General features: G+C 39.6%; 1 protein-coding gene across 1 annotated transcript in view; it reads right to left on the bottom strand.

The window, feature by feature from the left end:
• The window catches only part of RIMBP2 (RIMS binding protein 2), a 158,265-nt gene that overhangs the window by 1,663 nt on the left and 139,908 nt on the right, over positions 1–16,694 (bottom strand). The window contains exons 21-27 of the mRNA XM_080404433.1: positions 14,659–14,811; positions 11,507–11,691; positions 9,051–9,219; positions 6,906–6,971; positions 5,395–5,498; positions 3,595–3,666; positions 2,336–2,470 (exon numbers count right to left, since the gene is read on the bottom strand). Coding sequence (XP_080260559.1) covers positions 2,336–2,470; positions 3,595–3,666; positions 5,395–5,498; positions 6,906–6,971; positions 9,051–9,219; positions 11,507–11,691; positions 14,659–14,811 — 884 coding nt within the window. The remainder of the gene's footprint in view (positions 1–2,335; positions 2,471–3,594; positions 3,667–5,394; positions 5,499–6,905; positions 6,972–9,050; positions 9,220–11,506; positions 11,692–14,658; positions 14,812–16,694) is intronic.

Here is a 16,694-nt window from a genome sequence, read left to right on the forward strand (position 1 = left end):
ATTACCCACTTAAACAAAAGGGACAGTTCCTTTCTTCCTTGTGGCTTAAAATACGGTATGGGCTTATGGAAAATAGATAAATTTTGAGCAGAAGTCTAGACAATAGCAAACACTCCAATAGAGCCCTGTTTTGGTTATACTTTTTTAAAGGAAGAGTTGGATACGCTTGTTTTGCCATAGTTATCGCCACAAAAGCTACAAAACTGGTTTTGGCTTTGCATTTCAGTACTCTGATAGTACAAAAAAGAAGAGGGATGATTTTAGCTATAATTTAAGAAAAATAAATGTTAATTACTACAGATTAGCAATCTATAGAAGCCAAACTCTTCTCAGAAGAATGTAAAATGCTACATCATCACTTATTTTTTACTGTCCTTTAAATGCCTTTTCTTTAAAATTGGCTGGCAAACTTTATGTACAAATTTTAGAAGATGGCACACTGGCTTTAAAAAAAAAAAAAAAAAAAAAAAAAGCAAAAGCTAAAATGAACCTTAATCGCAATCAAAGAAAGCTTAAAGACCCTGACTGCTTGATGTGTATGCTGCAGCTATGAGGTTGCTGAATGAAGGTGAATACTTGCACGATAGTTAGATGACTGCATTCCTAAATATTTTAAACAGCTATTTTTTAATTTATTTTTTTTTCAATCCTCAAAAGCACTTGAATGAAAATGCTAAAACTACTTATACTCAGCCTGTCCTAACTACAGTGCCCGGCTGACAAAGTGCGATACTATCAATTAGGATGATATTTTTGTAGTAGAATCCATGCCTTAGGGATCCCTGTTATCTCATAGTTCAAGTTAAAACATCAGCAATTTACTGGCTTGTTGCGCAACAGTGAGTTAAGCAAAGGGGCTTCAAGCCTACTTTGATTTTTAATCAAGGTCTAATTCTAATGAAAAAAACCAACTTGGTAAAGCACCCCAACGTACACCTGAAGATACCATGTATTTAGTCTAATGCATTCATTCAGTGAGCTGCATGTTTCGTACTGAGACTTGTATTGCATTGGTAAACCAAACAGTTGCTAATACTTCAAATGTGCACTTTCTAGGAAAAATCCGAGCAAATTATACCATAGGAAGGGATTTTTTCAGAATTGTTGAATAGTTGGTCTTAGGCAAACTGGGGTATAATCGATTATGGAAAACACATTTTTAAGGCAGGCAATTTAAGTAGCTATATTTCAGTGTAATGAGTTTCAAAACCAACTATACCCTTGTAAACTACCGTACGTATCAGCTTACGTTTTGTTTCGTTTGTACATTCTTTAAGGGTTGGGGGTCTTGTGCTTTTCTCTTGATACAGGAGCTTGGAATTTTTACATCCCAGCTTGGCTAACAATGCAATATGCAGCTTTTGTTTGTAGGGTAGTTAGACATCAAACTCTCCTTTCTATGTAAACGTAAACATTTAGCTTGTGAAGAAATATGTTCCAAACGTTGACCTTCATAAAGCAAGGTCTAATTGACATATTCCTAAGGATTCCTTTTTTAAGGATTTGTCTCCTAAAAAAACTAAATTGACTTGACTAGATAATAGTAAAAGCATACAGCCTGTTCTTCGGTGGCCAAGGGCTTTGGAGACATATTTCTTTTCTTTTTTTTCCCCCACAATTACGTTTCAAGACTTGCATTAGAGAGCCAGGTAGCTGTAACTGAAATCTCTATTGGTATCTTCAGTTGCTCACTTACGTGAAGGCTACATTGCCTTATTAAGGTGTGAAATGAACACTCTTCTTCTGTTTCCAAGCAGATGAGCAAAGAAATAAAAATATATATAAAATATATAATATATAAAAGTATTGCAGTGATGAAACAAAACCAAAAATGAGATACTCTAAACATGATTAGTCTTTCATAGAAGAGAAGTCTCTGGCTATTAACTAATGCCAGTTAGAACAGGAAGTCATAGGGATTGAAAGATGAACACTGTCAATCAGCTGCATTTACGGTCTGTATTTAAAGGAATGCTTGTACCAGTCTTTTCGTCCACAAGAACTTTTGCTTTCCTCTAGATATTGCAGGCAGTAAGAGTAGTTCAGAATCATTAGGAAGTTAACTACTTTCACCAGGGAGAAGCTGCTTAAACTCAAATTATAATGGAAGGTACTGTAATGACTGCAATCAAATGGTAAATTTAGTTTCTTCCTTTACAAATGTAACAAGCTAGTCTAAGGCTAAGTCAAGTCATTTTTTCCTTATGTTTTATATATTTGGAAGTTAATTTCAAATGGGCAAATGGATTTAAAATGTTAGAAATAATGCCTAAATTATATATGAGACAATGGAATGGAAAATAAAAATTTAAGGTTTTCTTATTCGGTTGCTTACCCTTTTTGCTTTTGTACGCATCGGTGTATCATGAACGTATTTTGAGGGTGCATCAGATAGGTAGACTTCAACATCATCAGGCACTTCTTCAAGGAAGTTGGAAGGAACCAGCCCCTTTTGTCCATTAAGTTCACCCTGCAACATGATGAAAGTTTCAGCCCGTGTTTTAATTAAAGCAAACAGGTACCCAAGAAGGCAAGGAAATACTTTTGACTATTTCAGAGCCAGCAAGGAAGAGGAACTAACAATCTAAGGTGACATGGGACCTTAGAAGCTTACACACTTCTGAAGATGACAAGTGCTAGTGTGCGTAACAGAGAGCAAATGCATGCCCGTGTTCTTCAGCTATGCACAATGGAGAAGCAGGAACTGAATTCCCATAGTTTCTGGACTTGGGTCCTTGGAACTGCAGTGCCGTAGGTGTGTGTGCTGCTGGGCTGCACAGCCTGAAGGCGCTTCTGAGATGATCAAACTACTCCTTTGGGCCTCAACAGGGGTCACTTCTACAATGTGTCTGAAAGAGACAGCTGGGCCTGTTTTCATGGCCAGTACACCGTGGGCATGGAAAAGGCATGTTCAGGTGCAGACTGGCAGCTACTGTCAACCTGAAGACCATTCAGCTGGGCAAGCAATGCTGGAGTATTGTCTACCACCATCACGCTCGTTAAGGAGTGACAAAGTAGCGTGATCTTTTAATGAGTGCTTAGAAGAGTGCTGAACTATTGTATTGATTTATGTTAATCAAGTAACCCTTTACTGTAGAGACAGGCCGTATCTATGTTCTTCTCCCACGTGGAAAGCTGTACCTATCAGAAGTCAGTCATGTGTTGGCATGGATACGTGTGATCAAAATACACATTTTCCAGCAGATGACATGAGGCAGTTATTACTTAGGCAATGCCAGAGGCAGCTCCGAGCTGCACCAACAACAGCCCCTGAAAAGGTGCTGAAGCGGCACGTGCTCAGTGCCATACATCTCCACTGAAGGGAGCTTCCTGGTTATGCTGCAGCCTGCGAGGCATCCGCCAGGCCCGGTTTCCATCCCAGCTCTAACTGGGCTGGCTGTGACCACAGCCTCCCTGGGACGGACCAGGCATGGTGATGCTAATGCCACAGGGACACCGCTCCCAGGCATGTCCCTCGGGTTGGCATCTCTGTTAGATTAGCTGGCAGCTGTCCCCCCCGGCTGTCATTTAACAATTCAGGCTAGTGGAGATAGTCTGTCGCAGTCTGAAGCAACCAAAAAGAAGCCAACTTACATAGTAAAATCCGTCTTCATCAATTTCACCAAAGACAGTAATAATGTCCCCTGTGCAGAATGTCAGCTCAGCCTGCAGAAAAAGGAACGTATGACAGTGCATGTTCTGTTATTCTATATATATTCTATATACTCTCTATATATATTATATATATGATTTCTTTATTCATAGTAAACCCAGTAATATTTCCCCCTCTCCTTTATGTTAAGACACCATTAAAAACTATATTTGCTTTTTTTTTTTTTTTTAGCTTGCTATATCCGTCACCTCTCCCACTAGGTTTTTAGACACCCACAGGGCTCACTGTGTGTAACCGGACCCTGGAGATCCTCGAACTCATCTGTGCAAAGCCTTGAACAACCTTTGGGGCTTTGAGCTATGTGGCTTCAAAGGTCCCTTAAAGTCCATTTTTCTGTGAGGAGGGAACAAGACATAGGGGTTGGCCGTGGTTCAGGGCTAGGACTAACAGGTACAAGTACAGCTGAGCCTGCTGCTCCTGAAACACAAAGTCTGGGAGCTAATTTGCTGTGTAGCTACATGGGATTCTGTTCAATACAGGCTCCGTAACAGGCACCTCCAGTCTGCCATTGGCAAACACCGTGCTGGGCTCTTTTTAATTGCCTGTGGTTTAAATGTAATTTAATTAGGTGGGGTTTTTTTTACTTATTTTCAATTTCCTGTGGCCATGGGAAAGAGAGAACAAATAAAATGATTGCAACATATCAGTACAATTTATTTGATTGGTTGCCCAAACTAATCTGAAACACCATAATTTAGAACCAGGTTTGGTTCACTGAGAAACACAAGACAACTCTGGCTGCATTTTAAAGCATTAAGTCCCACATACTTAAATTCATTTCTTTAAAAAATTCCAAATTGTTCTGCAACTCACCAATTAAGAAAACATTGTAAAGGATCACTGGGGAAACTTGTAGGTATGTAGCAATTATTTTCTAGAGCTTTGAGCGTACCCTGACCACCCTGCCACAACGCATGTACAAACAGAAGAAACTGCATTGAATCTTGATCAAGGGACTTGCTATTTCACATCAAAGACAATGTAAAAAGTGATCCTGTTGTTGCTGATAACAAATACGGAGAAACGGGAGATTGTGTGTAGATAAATGGAAGATAAACTCATAACGAAGATCTAGATCATGGTGGGCTGTTGTTTAAGATATCCTTATGTTGATACACAAAAAAATACCCCAAAATTACCACAAGAACATGCTTCCACGGAAGCTCAGGTGCATCAATTAAGAGAAAAATACACTATGTTACAAATGCTGTTCTACCGCGCCATACTGTTCTGGGTTGGGCTGCGAAGGAGGGCTGATTTTTGGAGGCGCTGTACATTACACAGGTTGGAAAGCATGCATCACTAAGCTCGTTGGCATCAGCTAGGATGCTTCTTGGAAATAACAGTGTTCTTCCGTGGAAACATAAGAAGGAAAATTGAAAACAGTAGTTGGAAAGTAACTGTTCCCTACTCTTCAAAACTCCATGCTTTTTTTCCTTACAGACTTTAGTTATATAGATATGTATACACATATCCTGCACAACATATATCCATAGCTGACTATATAATGTATTGAGCCACCTTCAAAAAATCCTACAAAGGATATTCTTCGATTGGTTTTGAACAAGAATCAAATCTACTTTTACTGAAGTCAGAAGCTTGCCATCCACATCTGCCTGAAACCAGTTAACTGATGTTTGTAATCCTGTGCTATTCTTTTTTTTTTTGCACATGTGCTGCAAGTGTGTAACAGCGCTTATCAAGAGCAGTTACGTCAGTACCTCTACATCAACGTTTGGAGAACTTTCCCTTGGATCATAATCATACAGCGCCACCATCCTTCTCGTAGACACGGAATGCTGTCTGCCACTCCGTCTGTTTCTTTCTGTTCCGATCACAAGCAGAGGAAGGGAAGGAAAACTATCAAAGTTATTTTGAAAAGCAAAACAAGGTGCAACTTTTTCCCTACATCATTTTCACAACAGTGCAGTAGCAGCGTTGGTATTTCTCTAGCACAGTGATAACAGGTCACAGATTACCAAACCTATTAACATGGATAAAGGTTTCAAAACAGCGCATACGTTTCATAAATACTTCTTTAACAGTTGGCTTGCCCTCTTTATTCTAAGCCACTCAATCCTCTGAGGAGTACTTCTCTGCAGAAGTAACATTCCAGAATTTTCAGCCGGTCTTGGTTGTAAGAATCGGACGTTACCAGGATATACAAAGCCAAACAGTCAAGATTTGTGTTTGCTGCATTTTATCCAAACTTCCATATTTACCGTCTATTCCCTTCCACCCCCTAATCTCAGGGAATTTTCCACCTGGGATCATTCAGCTTTCTGCTGGGAGACTGGAAGGAGAAACAGACACTCAGCTGTCCCAAGACAAAAGTGACTATTCATTATGCAAGTGGTCTGCAACATTTTCAAGACGGACTACAAAACCACATTCTCAAGTACTGTTTAATTTTACGAGTTTCCTTTGTGGGAACAGAAGGAAGGGAGTAAAATCCGTAGTTTCCAGGAACCACATGAAATGATGTACTAATTGATACTAAACATTTACAGAGAAGACCAAAATGGGCGTAATTTTAAATTTCAATGGTATTGGCATGGTTCTTGCAGATGACTGCTCTAGCAAGACAAACATGCTTGTTAGTGCTACTTACAGACAGGCACTGAGGGCAGGTCTGGTGGGCGCTATGCAGTGTGACAAAGGAAGCCGGGGGGGTTAGGAGGCACCCTCGGATTGTTCCGGCAGGAGGGGGAACATCAAAGGTTGGGCTAATGTAGGAGCAACTACCGAGCATGGCGTGCACTCACAGCTGTCACGACACCCACCGGCTGACACTGAAGCGTTTGGTAAGTGTGTATCACCTACTCTTGCAGTGGGTGGTCTGAGTTACCTTCCCAGCTACCAATGCAAGGGATTTACGCAGAACACAAGGAGGGATCCAAAATGACAGCACAGACTGTAACAGACGCAGGACCTGATCCCCCTGATTCCCCAAAGATTGGATCAGCCGATACCTAAACGACTGTCTCAGAGTCACACTTCCTACTCCAAAGTACTTCTCTGGGGCAAGACACTGCCCACTGCTCAGGGTTACGAGCCCCTCTACAACCAAGAAAAGAATCCAAGAAGGACCCTCTATGGAATTGCTATGTGACAGTATTTTCCAACCGCTGCTTTCCAAAAGTTCAAAGGCATAAAAAAAATAAATCTAGACAGCTCAAATAATTTCAGCTAATTTACAGCTTGAATCAAATTATTGGTTCTTAGCACAGACCTCTTTTAGACTTTCTGGATCTGCGGTGTACAGAGCGTGTGCTCTCTTTGAAACGGTCACAGTTGACTTCAGGAAAGGCATGCATACAAATAAAAGAAGAAAAGATATGAAGCTGTTCAGAGTTCTGTTTTTAAGGATTTAATGTGGGCAAAGGATTAAGAAAAATATAGTCATATGAACACAGCATGTAAAGTGTCTGATATGACATTAAAAACATGAGTAACAATACGAGACAGACGGGCAATTAGAGCCTGCTTCTGCTAAAAATCCACGTGGGCAGCCTCTGTGACAGCAAGGGTCTGAGCACGTGGATCTCTGCTATTCAGAATTTCTATTTAGTTTAAAATAGAGCCAAACTAGCTTTCCTTTCCAAATCCATTAGTAAGAGCGCTTGTTGTTTTTTAAATGGCTAATTTAAATCCATATTAAAGAGAAAATACATGATCCTTTTAAAGTGCTAAAATATTTAAAGGTGAACTGCTGGGAGTAGGTTGCTTACAGCTTGCCGTGAAACATCCCAGAATAAAAAGAACTGCTTAAAAGCGTAAGGCAGGGCAACATTTCTGTCACAAAATGCCTCTGTCTCTTTCCAAGATAGAGACTTTCTGATTTCTCAGCTATCTGAAGGAGCCACTGCCAGTTAAGCGCAACAAAAAATCCAATTATATTCACAAAATTTGACCGTTAGACAGCTAAAATACTCAAATTGTGGGGAGCGATGTAGGTTAGCGTTTCTTTTTTCACAAGCATTCTGTATCAACAACGGAGAGCACTAAGCAGGACTTAAAGCAGTGTTTCCACTGTAGCTGCTCAGGAAGGAATTTTCTGCACCCAGCCGTGACCTCGCTGCTGGAAGCGGACGTGTGCTTAGATGCTTCTTAATCCCACCAGGCCCCTGGCTGTGTTTACAGACGTACCTAAAGCAGGCTAGGCGTCTCACTCCAACAGACTTTGCATGATGTGGACCCACACGGAAACAACTCCGCATGCAGGACAGTGCCGCGAGCAGCCAGCCCGTACAGGCACACCTGCTGGTCCTGCCCTGTGCCTGCCCCAGGTTTTTGTCCTGCAAATGTACGTGGGGGTGTACGTGCGATACCCAGAGGAGCCGATGGGCAGTGGGGTTTACAAGTGCATGTGGGTGGGAATACTGGTTGTATTCATGCAGCGTAAGTAAATAAATACCGAGATTTGCATTAAGAACTCGATGAAGCATTTCAGAACTTAGATGATCCTTCCCCTTAATGGACGATGGAGAATTTTAAAATATCTCAATATCTTAAACAGCAACCCCCACCCCCCACCCCCCGGTCTCACATTTACTAATGCGATTTTGGAAACAACAAGGTTTCATTCAATCTAAGAAAACAACTGTCGAAGACTTCTTTGGGTTTTTTAGCAACCACTTTTACAGTTCACTTTTAAACAGGACTGAACCAATTTCAGCCCTTTATACTCTCTGAATCATGTTGAAAAATTTAAAACATTGAGATAGTTGTATGACATTTATTTTTAGAAAGAATTCTAAGTTAAGATACTTGCACTGTGTGTCTGTGTACAACACTGAACGAATGACATAGTACCAGTGGTTTGTAACACAGAGTTGTTTGGCCAAACTCTGCTTTTTAAAGGGTTTGTTACTGCAATATCCGCAAAATCTCACAATATGTTGTGCTATCCCCAGTGAGATTACACATAACCCTCTGCCACCATCCCTTTAAATTATCGGTAAAGTAGGAAAATGCAGAAGAGTAAAACTAACAATGAAGAAGTGAATCTTCTTATGCTTTGCAGCAGTGAGCATATCACAAAACACCTCAGCACAGCACACTCCAAAGCACAGGGATCATGTTCTGTGTCTAGAAATCTTTCAGGTGACAAGACCCTTTTTTTATTATTATTAAGAAGTAATGAATGGAGTGGTAAAGAAACAAGTCCACATTTGCAGAAGAAGATGTGACCAAGATTAAGCATGAGTTGAATAAAGCCATCCAGATACCGACACAGAATGTATCCCATGGTGTAGTAAATTGCTGTACAATTTGGATACATCTGCATATAGGAAAAACAAAAGGCAAGGCGGATCCAGCCAAGTTAATAGCACCCAAAAGTTAGGAGAAGTGAAGCGTACGTATTTTCCCTTACCAATTTTCTCAACTGGTGTATTCAAGGGAAGGAAGCCTTGTTTTAGAAGCTGATCCATCATCTCTTCATCATCTGCTTGGATCTCAGAGACCATATTACATGGGATAAGGCCAATTCTTGTACAGGTTTCTCCACGATAGAATCCATCAGCATCTTTGTCACCATAAACCTGTTATTCAAAGAGTGATAATGTTGGTCAATAAAGGGTTTAGCATTTGGGAATTTTAATGCAGGCTAAATGGTTACTAAATCATAGGCTGGTGACTACAGTTTGGATGTGGAATTATGTTACTTTTTGACTACTCTGACTTATGTTACCGAACTGGAATTGTTATATTAATTTGAATTATAACTTCAGATATATAAAAGCAGAATTTGGACTTTGTTAGTAGTGAAATGCACAAAAAGTGAGAGACACCATTACAAGTCATCTGTTTCTCCCTGTGCTAAGCCGAAAGTATACTTAAGGCTGTACATTGATGTTTACAGAATTGCCCATTTCTGGTGCTGTGTGAACGATATTCCAAATGAAGCATTTGCAACATTGTACCAAAGAGTTACTTTGAAGGGAACAACTTGTATATGATCAAAACCACCTATGTAATACTTAATATACTTGGTATATGTACTGAAGCTCTGCCACCGTCTTTGCACAAAACATGAACAAAGGTATAAACATAGCATGAATTTTCATCAATGATAGCAGGTAAATCCAAAATTTCTCTTAAGTTCTCAAAATGCAGCCCATTCATAAAGGCTACTAATGATACAGAGGCCTAGAACAAAAACTGTACTAAACAAAAGTGATGTTCTTAAGGCAAAACTGATGACTGAGTTCAGACTGTCCCTTATTTGGGTTCAAATCAATCGTTTTCTTTCTTTTCTTTAAAAACAAACAAAAAAACCCAAACCAATTCCTTCACTTTAAATCTGAGCGCATTAAAAATGACTGTAAATTCCCTCACCTTTCTAGTGCAGGAACACTTTCCAGTTTTAATGGCTATATTATCCATGACTCGCCTGGCACCTCTGCTACTTCACACAGTACAGCATATGTGACCGTAACACATGTATGGGACAGACTTCATACAGCTCATGCTGGAACTGACCCTCCACCATCCTGCTTGCTCAGGTAATGTATGAAAAGTATTTTAAAAATACAAACTAATCCATCTTCACAACAATTTGATGAGAAAGTCAAAGCAGCAGATCACATAGTAATCACCATGGTCTCAAACACAAACCAAACATCCTTGACAGTATGTGACAAACTTCACTGAGAATAAGTGGGATGTCTCTAGGCTGCTCCATGCCAAATGTGTACATATTTGTTAAGAAACAATTAAAATATCTGAGTGAAATGAACATTCTTGCAAAGAATAAGCTCTTACATAAGTTCCATATTTTTGGCATAAAACTTATGTAAGGAGGTAAGCAAAATATCTAACCAAGTATTTAACTTTAAAAATAAAAGCAACTTAGGATATGGACATGTGTGTTAGGATCTGATCCAACATACTGGAAAGCAGTCAGTATTTTAATAGCCTAAGTCACAATTTTCTCTTTCAAATGGCCAGTGTTACAAACCAGTCTGTATTTTTTCAGGTTCTGTTTCAGAACACACTTGAATCTCAATTACCCTTGGACTACCAGCAGCTGTTCCTTCTGCCACTCTCATTTCTGCTTACTTTGCACCAGATCAGTTAGATACAAGGCTCCAGCAGGAGATGCTTACATTTGCCGATTCAACAGAAAAATCTGCTAGCTTTTTAAAATCAGATCAGCAAACCAAAAAAATTTGCTTCGCAGATGCACAAAGCATAAAATGAGGCAAGCTGGGATAGAAGAGGGCTGGCTAGAGACCTTGACAGAGCCCAGTGCTGTCCCTGTCACATGAAACGCCCAATTTCTGCACCCTGTTTAAAGGCAGGGTGTATATTTTACACCAAACAGTGAGAAAAGGGCATGGTTTCCTCTGTTTCAGAAAAAGATGACTCTAGAAGAGAAATACCTAACTTTTAGACTTCAATATTAAGCATATACTTGCTAGGAGTGTTCAGCATTTAAAAACACCCAGCAGCTCTGGTATGTACGAAGGTACAACACTAAGCACTTGTGTGGTATCTTTGCAGGGAAGACATCCTCTCTGAAGCAGCTTTTCCTGCAGGGTTTGTGGCAATGGCCACAGGGGCTTCAGAGTCACAATTCTGGTCTTGGCACCTACATCTTTCATGGAGTCTGGCCCTAACTATTGAGATTTTTGCCCATTACCTATTTATTTTTAAGCTGTTAGCACTAGGTATTAGGTTCCCAAGCCAGTGAGATTTACAGCCTGAACCTCCAGAGGAAAAAAAAAGTCTTGGACTCCAGTCACACAGGCAGCCTTCTCCACACAGAACAAAAGAGATCCTGTTTGTAAAACCGGGTCCTTTGTCTCCTTTATTCTTAGAGCCCACCTTAATGATCTGTCCTTCTTTAAATGGCAGCTCTTCTTCTGCAGCATCTGGATTTGGGGACATTGTCAGTGGATCGTAGTCAAAGAGTGCAACAAATATCCGAGTAGAAATATCTTCTGTGCCAGGATCTGTTTCTGATTCTTCATAGATATCTGGAGAAAGATGGTCATGACCACCATAGCCATCTGTGAAAGCAAATTCAGAAAAGAACAATTCAGTAATACAAGCTGGCCTCATCTTTCAACTATACCAGTTAATATCTGAAAAATGTTTGGCATTTCAGTGAAAAAAACCCAATTAACTTAATGCATGTCCTATTAAGCTTGGCGTTGGCGTTGGTTTTTTTAATTAACAAGTTGTTGGTTTTTAAAAAGAAGCATATACAATCTGCATGCACTGAGCGTGGTGCTGATCTGCTACACCACACTGACATTTACACATGTGGATACAGCTCGGACAACGAAGCAAATTCTGTTAGGTTTACTAGAGTTTGCCATCAATTAAGGAAGCATGTTAAAGAGCGACATAATGATGAGTCTGATAGGCTTTATCACTACCGCAAAAATAACCATGCTTTGGATCCACCTGTTTTCCAGCACAGCTGCTTCTGCTCTTCATGGACACATGAAAAGCACATCCCAGCCGTGTTGACACACCATGTCTTAATTACCAGGTTTAAAACATGGTCATAACCTCTCCTCTCCAGAGAGGCAAGAAGAAATTTATTTCAGTAGTGTCAGTTATGCCAGGGTCAGAGCTACACTGCCTATGATTTTGTTTAAGCACAGTCAACAGTTACCATAGCCAGCAGTGCCCCTGACCAACCCAAACACTAACAAGATGTGTTAAAATTGAGAAGAAATGGTTAGCTATGACTGCATTTAACCATAAGCTCACTAGGAAAGATCATCCACGAGTGTCACAACACTTGACACCGCACTGAAGTCTGTCCACTGCAGGGTACCAAATCCATTAGGACACAAAATACAAGAACTGACATTTTGTCTCACACATCTTTCAGACTTTTGAAATTACCTGGAGAATGGGTTTAGTCTATGATTCAACAACGTACTTAAGGATGGACTTCAGTGAATTAGAAAATTAAAGCCAAAATTGCTAACAATAAGTGTTTTGATTGATGGGTTTTAAAGGCCTTTAATTTTGTTTTGAAAGAGCATGTGGCAGCGCTTTCCCCAAAACTAAGCTCCTTCAAGGCATACAAAGCTTAAGTCCCAAAAAATTAAGCCCTCAAAATCATAAGCCACTTCTAAAAAAGTCAGCTTATTGCGCAAGTCCCGCTAACTTCAGTGGGAGTCACGCACTTTTGTTCTTTGCTGAATCAACACTTAGCATTCACTTTATAAGATCCTTCACAATGAATAAATTGAGAAAGCGATGTTATGAATTATGATGAAAATGTAGTTCAACTATATAAAAAAAATTTCCAACAATTTTCATATTAATACAATGTTTACTGTAATCACCTCTTACAAATTAAATACTCCAATTTTGGGTAATAGTTTCAACATTCAATAATGAATATTTTAGATAAAATTCCTCTTTTTGCCTCTACATCAGATGCATTTTATTCAACACTTGATATTTTTAAACTCCCAGAAAAAATGCTCAGAGGGTCACAGCTTTAGGGGAACAGCTACTAACTCTTGGGTCCAGAGCGCAAGAAAGAATGTGAATAGAGAAAAAAATGCAGAACAGCAAAAGGGGAGGGAAAAATTCCAGCCAAGAAGCTTTAGGCAGGCACAAAGCACAGGAAGTGCAGGAGAAGGGCACATGTGGGACAGAAAGCAATGGGACACAAAGGATGGGATTCTTCTCTGTTCTGTTCTCCTCACACGGTCATGTTGCAGTCATTCTGTGGTTCATACTCAGGCCCACCAGCCAATGTAAAACAGGCGGGTTAAGGGGTGGTTTTTTTTTTAAATTAACAATAGCGATTTTTGCATCCAATTCCAACCGCAGTTTGTGGGGGTTAGGTGCAAGCATGAATTACAGGTAAATGTATCTCTGTTAAAAGCACTGGCCTGCAACTATCTAATTCAGAATAGTCACAATTTGCTTCAATGAACCAGAAATCAAATAATCTCTTGATTAGCTCATTAGCCACTTATCTTACTCTTTCAAGAGGTATAGAGGTATGTCATACATATACACACACATGTAACTGTGTATGTAAAATCTTAAGTCTTTGGATGCAGCCAGCCAGATTCCCAACTGATGTGTAATTGCAACCACAGCTGCACTGGATTGACTAGATATACAGCAATATACACAAGCTGATGAGCTGGCTGTCAGTCAGTCACATACGTTTGCTTTGAAACTCAGCATTAAATTAGGATTTACCTTTCAGGTAAATTAAACTTTCAGGGCTCCTTTTTTTTCACTTCAGGTATAAACAAAACCCTAATGTGTTTCTTAGCTCTATATATGGCCTGGGCTGCTTTCACAGGTTAAGTTCTAGACACTTCAATCTACTGTGTTATGAACTATGAAAACTGAGCTGTTGATCATGTAATGATTTCTATATTGATGAAGCAACAAATACTATCAGTAATGGGTATAACTGCCTTACTCATGTAATACAAGTTTGTAATTACTCCTAAAAATAAGAATAATTTGTCTTCACCAGGTGACACAGCCCAAGTCCTGTGTGGTCACTGGGAAGACCCCAAATCTTCATTTGGCCCAAGCTGTAAATCAGGATAACAAATGGTAACTGCTTCCTGTTACAGGGCGCTGGGCTGTGATATACCAGCTACTGTTTGTCCCTGCCCAGTCTATATGAATCGAGTGGAAACGTGGTCATTTAGATGAATGGTTGTTCAGGTGTGAAGTACAGTAAATACTGGCTGGCATTAGCAGCAGGACAGCTTCACACGGGTTCATGCCATGCAGTATGCTTGGACTCAGTTGAGTATGGAAAGGTGGCTGCACAGCAGTTCCAGGACAGAGGACTAAGGGCTGTTGGTACCTTACAGCTGAGCTGGAGGAACTTACCTGAGAGCAGACAGGACTAAAGAGCCAGCTCCCCTGGCATTCTGCATTGCATGCAATGCTGTCATACAGAAACCGCACTTGTTAACACGCAGCTCTAAAATGTGTCTGTCACAAAGGATGAATAATGTTCGGCATACCGTATCTATATTCAGAGGCCATGGTACGCTGCTGAGGCCATTTCTTGTGTCCACCAATGCTGCGATAATAAGCTTCTTCTTTTACAGGTGAAATATTTCCCTCACTACCTGACCGAGACCGACCGCCTTCACTGTTACTGTCCATTGTAATTTCTATGGAGAAAAAGGGAACGATCTATTAAAACATATTGTATAGCTGCCTTCGTGGAGGCTCCTGCGGGCAGGCTCTGCCTACCTCTTTTTCTGACTTGCCCATAGTAGGAAGGCTAAACACTGCACAACTTGAGCCAGATGTCTCAGCCTCTAGAAATCCTTCTTCAGCAGAGAAATCACAGAAACACGTACCTCCTTTTTTTTAAAGGGGCTTTTTTTGAAAGGAGTATTTGTGTGCTTTTTAGAATTCATACAGCGTAAATATTGTTTGTTAGATCTTTGGAGAGGAATCATCTTTTATTATGAGGTTTAAACAATCCTACCTGCCAGATCTGCAAGGTCAAGTGCACTGTAAACTGTGTTTCACCTTCTAAAGTATCAACCTAAAAACAAAAATTAATTAATTTACTTAAGTCCTACCTGCAAGAAGATTCTAATCTAAAGTATTTACAGCTTAATGGAGAAAATACCTCAAAGAATTTAAATTCTGGAACATTTTGAGAAAGTTTTTATCACTGGAATCCTAAGAACATTACAATTTTGAAGGTCTTTCCCACTGATTTAACCTCCCAGAGCTGCCTTTAGAACTTTGTATCACTAAAGCGACCCTTTAGCTGAATAACTCACTAAAAACTCCAGGCATACACGTTAAGGACTAAGCTGCTGCCAAGACATTTGGAATCCACATTTTTGAGATATACGCTGAGGCCAACAACAGTTTCATGTATTTAAGCAGTCTATACTTTGGCTCAATCATATTTACCTTCTTCTTTCCTTTTATTTTACTCTGCTTTTCACTTTATAATGACACAGCTAGAATAGTTCCCATCTTCAAAAATGACACTCTTGATACATTTCTGAACTCTTGGTACATTTCATACCTTCTAGTTTTTTTTTTTTTCCCAGCGGGCTTACAGGAAGCAACTTTTGTGCAGAGTTTTATTAAGTGTTTATATTTGCTTCACTTACCCTCACAGTGATTTAGTATAGTATGGTGCTGAAAGCAAGAAATATTCCATACATATCTTTCAGCAATCTTAATCGCTAGTCTTTTAGTCAGAAATTAGGTCTCTTGAACTCTAAACCTAAGGGCCTTCCAACAGCTTCACAGAATTTTTTTTACAATTTTTTTTAAGATACTGTACATAATGCTCAGTAGTTTGCTTGTTACCAGCATTAGACAATATTGTAATTTATTCCTAATGGAACTTCCCCAAAGAGCATTTGTGTGGATTGCACATTAACACAACACACACTAAATGATTCTTTAAGTAACACTGGAAGAAATAAAACCTGAAGATCTTATTTTCTAGTTAATTATCTGTTTGAGTACAGATAGACTATCAGAAATTAATTTCTTTATCTGATTCCTAAGCTGTTGCTACTGAACTACCAAACAGCGAAGTCATCACTTAGCAGTTACCATGTTCAAACTTCGTTGACAGAAAGCGAGCTCTGATAAATGTAATCACTTTCCTTATTTTTTAATTAAAATTAAAACTAAAAGGAAACCCAAAGGATTAATTCAAACAAACCTGTCTACTCTCTCACTATTAATTAAAAAAAATGTTCTAGCAGACAATATAAAAGAAAGAACTTAGATACAAACTTGCTTTAACTAGTCCAAACATAAACCGGAAATCTTTACTCCTGAGAAAAAAAAGGCTGCTTTCAGAGAAAAAGGACATGAAAATCTAACAGTCTTCACACCAGCATCCAAAAGTGTTTTTTTTTTTTTTTTTCATCTTATTTTTTCCCCATCTTGTGCTGCTGAGGAGGGGAGTTACAGAACAGCGTGGTGGGCACCTGACCTCCAGCCGAGCGCAAACCACCACAGAAAGCTATTTGGTTCAGCTAACAATAACCCTTCCAATGGAAGCACA

This window comes from Falco punctatus (assembly GCF_963210335.1).
Source record: "Falco punctatus genome assembly, chromosome: 1".
In the NCBI taxonomy this organism is placed as follows: domain Eukaryota; kingdom Metazoa; phylum Chordata; class Aves; order Falconiformes; family Falconidae; genus Falco; species Falco punctatus.